The sequence below is a fragment of the Populus euphratica genome, unplaced genomic scaffold, assembly GCF_000495115.2.
Source record: "Populus euphratica unplaced genomic scaffold, PopEup_1.0 scaffold963.1, whole genome shotgun sequence".
Lineage (NCBI taxonomy): Eukaryota > Viridiplantae > Streptophyta > Magnoliopsida > Malpighiales > Salicaceae > Populus > Populus euphratica.
This window is the reverse complement of record NW_011500827.1, coordinates 24,078-25,355: the sequence shown is the minus strand read 5'-3', so window position 1 is coordinate 25,355 and position 1,278 is coordinate 24,078. Positions and strand designations below refer to the sequence as shown.

The following is a 1,278-nucleotide window of genomic DNA, read 5'->3' as shown; positions in this document are numbered from 1 at the left end:
GAGATCATGCCATGTCAAGAAATAGTGGATTGGTAAATTTTGAGTTAAGGCCCAGAAATATAGGAGTGAGACATCATAAGGATAAACAGTATTTAAGTAGTTCAATGTGGCAAATTGTGATTCGAGTATGAAATTCAGTGCCTTAAAGTCCCTGATTGGAGAGGAGTAATGTCCTCTGATCACATGGTGTTGTGCATTTAGACACACACACAAAGGCCCACTTTGTTTGCCAAAAAACAAACATATTTCTCTAAGCCCACTTGAGACCAAACCCCAAGTTGGGAACACATCGAAGAAGTGTATGGTCTCTCTCCTTTCTCTTTCTATCTCCTGAAAAAACATCAAGCCTAGTCCACTTCTTTCTTCGATGCACTTGTCTTCATCACATCCAACATCACTGTCTTCGTTATTGTACTCTCTCTCCCTCCCTCTTCTCTCTCTTTCTTCCTTCTCCCACACTCTCTCTTCACTGGCTCTTGTGGTCCTTCTCTTTATAACCTCTCTTATCACTATCTCCATTTCTTCACCTCCCTACCTAGCTAATTACATTCAACACATTCCTTCTATCTCTTCTTCTCTTCTTCTCTTACGGCCGATATATCTATCTTGTTACCGTTTCCCATTTGCTCTTTTGGTTCATCAGAATACTTCCTTTTACCTAAGCCAGCTGGGACTCAAACTTTCAAACAGACGCGTAACAAAAATCCGTTTGCAGGCATGTCTAGCAGAAGGTCAAGGCAATCTAGTGTTCCAAGGATAACTGATGATCAGATCATCGACCTTGTCTCCAAATTACGCCAGCTTCTCCCTGAGATTAGTCAAAGGCGCTCCGAGAAGGTACGTTAGCTACTTCTCTTTCTTTCTCTCTTGGATTGTAGGGAAGGGAGGGATATGAAATCTTGTAGGGGAAAGTAGATAGAGTGGAGAAATACATTAGTAATGCTGCACATGATATGCTGGACAAGAATAGTGTATTACATTTATAATAATTGCACTCTCTAGACATTTTGAGCTATGACCCGGCCATCAAGGAAAATATTTTCTTAGATATCCATGTTCTCATTGACCTTAACAGTTTTTGTAGTTGGACCAACCGAACGAAACACATTTTATGGTCTTAACTACTATTTTCGACAATTTAGTGCATACCCTTTAGCCACATTAGATATACGTCAATGTTCTAACTACACGTAGTACCATGTGGTTTAGACTAACATAATGACAATTTGGTAATTTGCAAGGAAGAATTATGCATATATATATATATATATATATACA

At 39.1% G+C, this 1,278-nt stretch overlaps 1 protein-coding gene across 1 annotated transcript in view; it reads left to right on the top strand.

Annotated features, from left to right (window-relative positions):
- Positions 1-430: 430 nt before the first annotated feature.
- The window catches only part of LOC105116499 (transcription factor PRE1-like), a 1,575-nt gene continuing 727 nt past the window's right edge, over positions 431-1,278 (top strand). Inside the window, exon 1 of the mRNA XM_011013893.1 lies at positions 431-837. Within this exon, the coding sequence (XP_011012195.1) occupies positions 718-837 (120 nt within the window). The 5' untranslated portion in view covers positions 431-717. The remainder of the gene's footprint in view (positions 838-1,278) is intronic.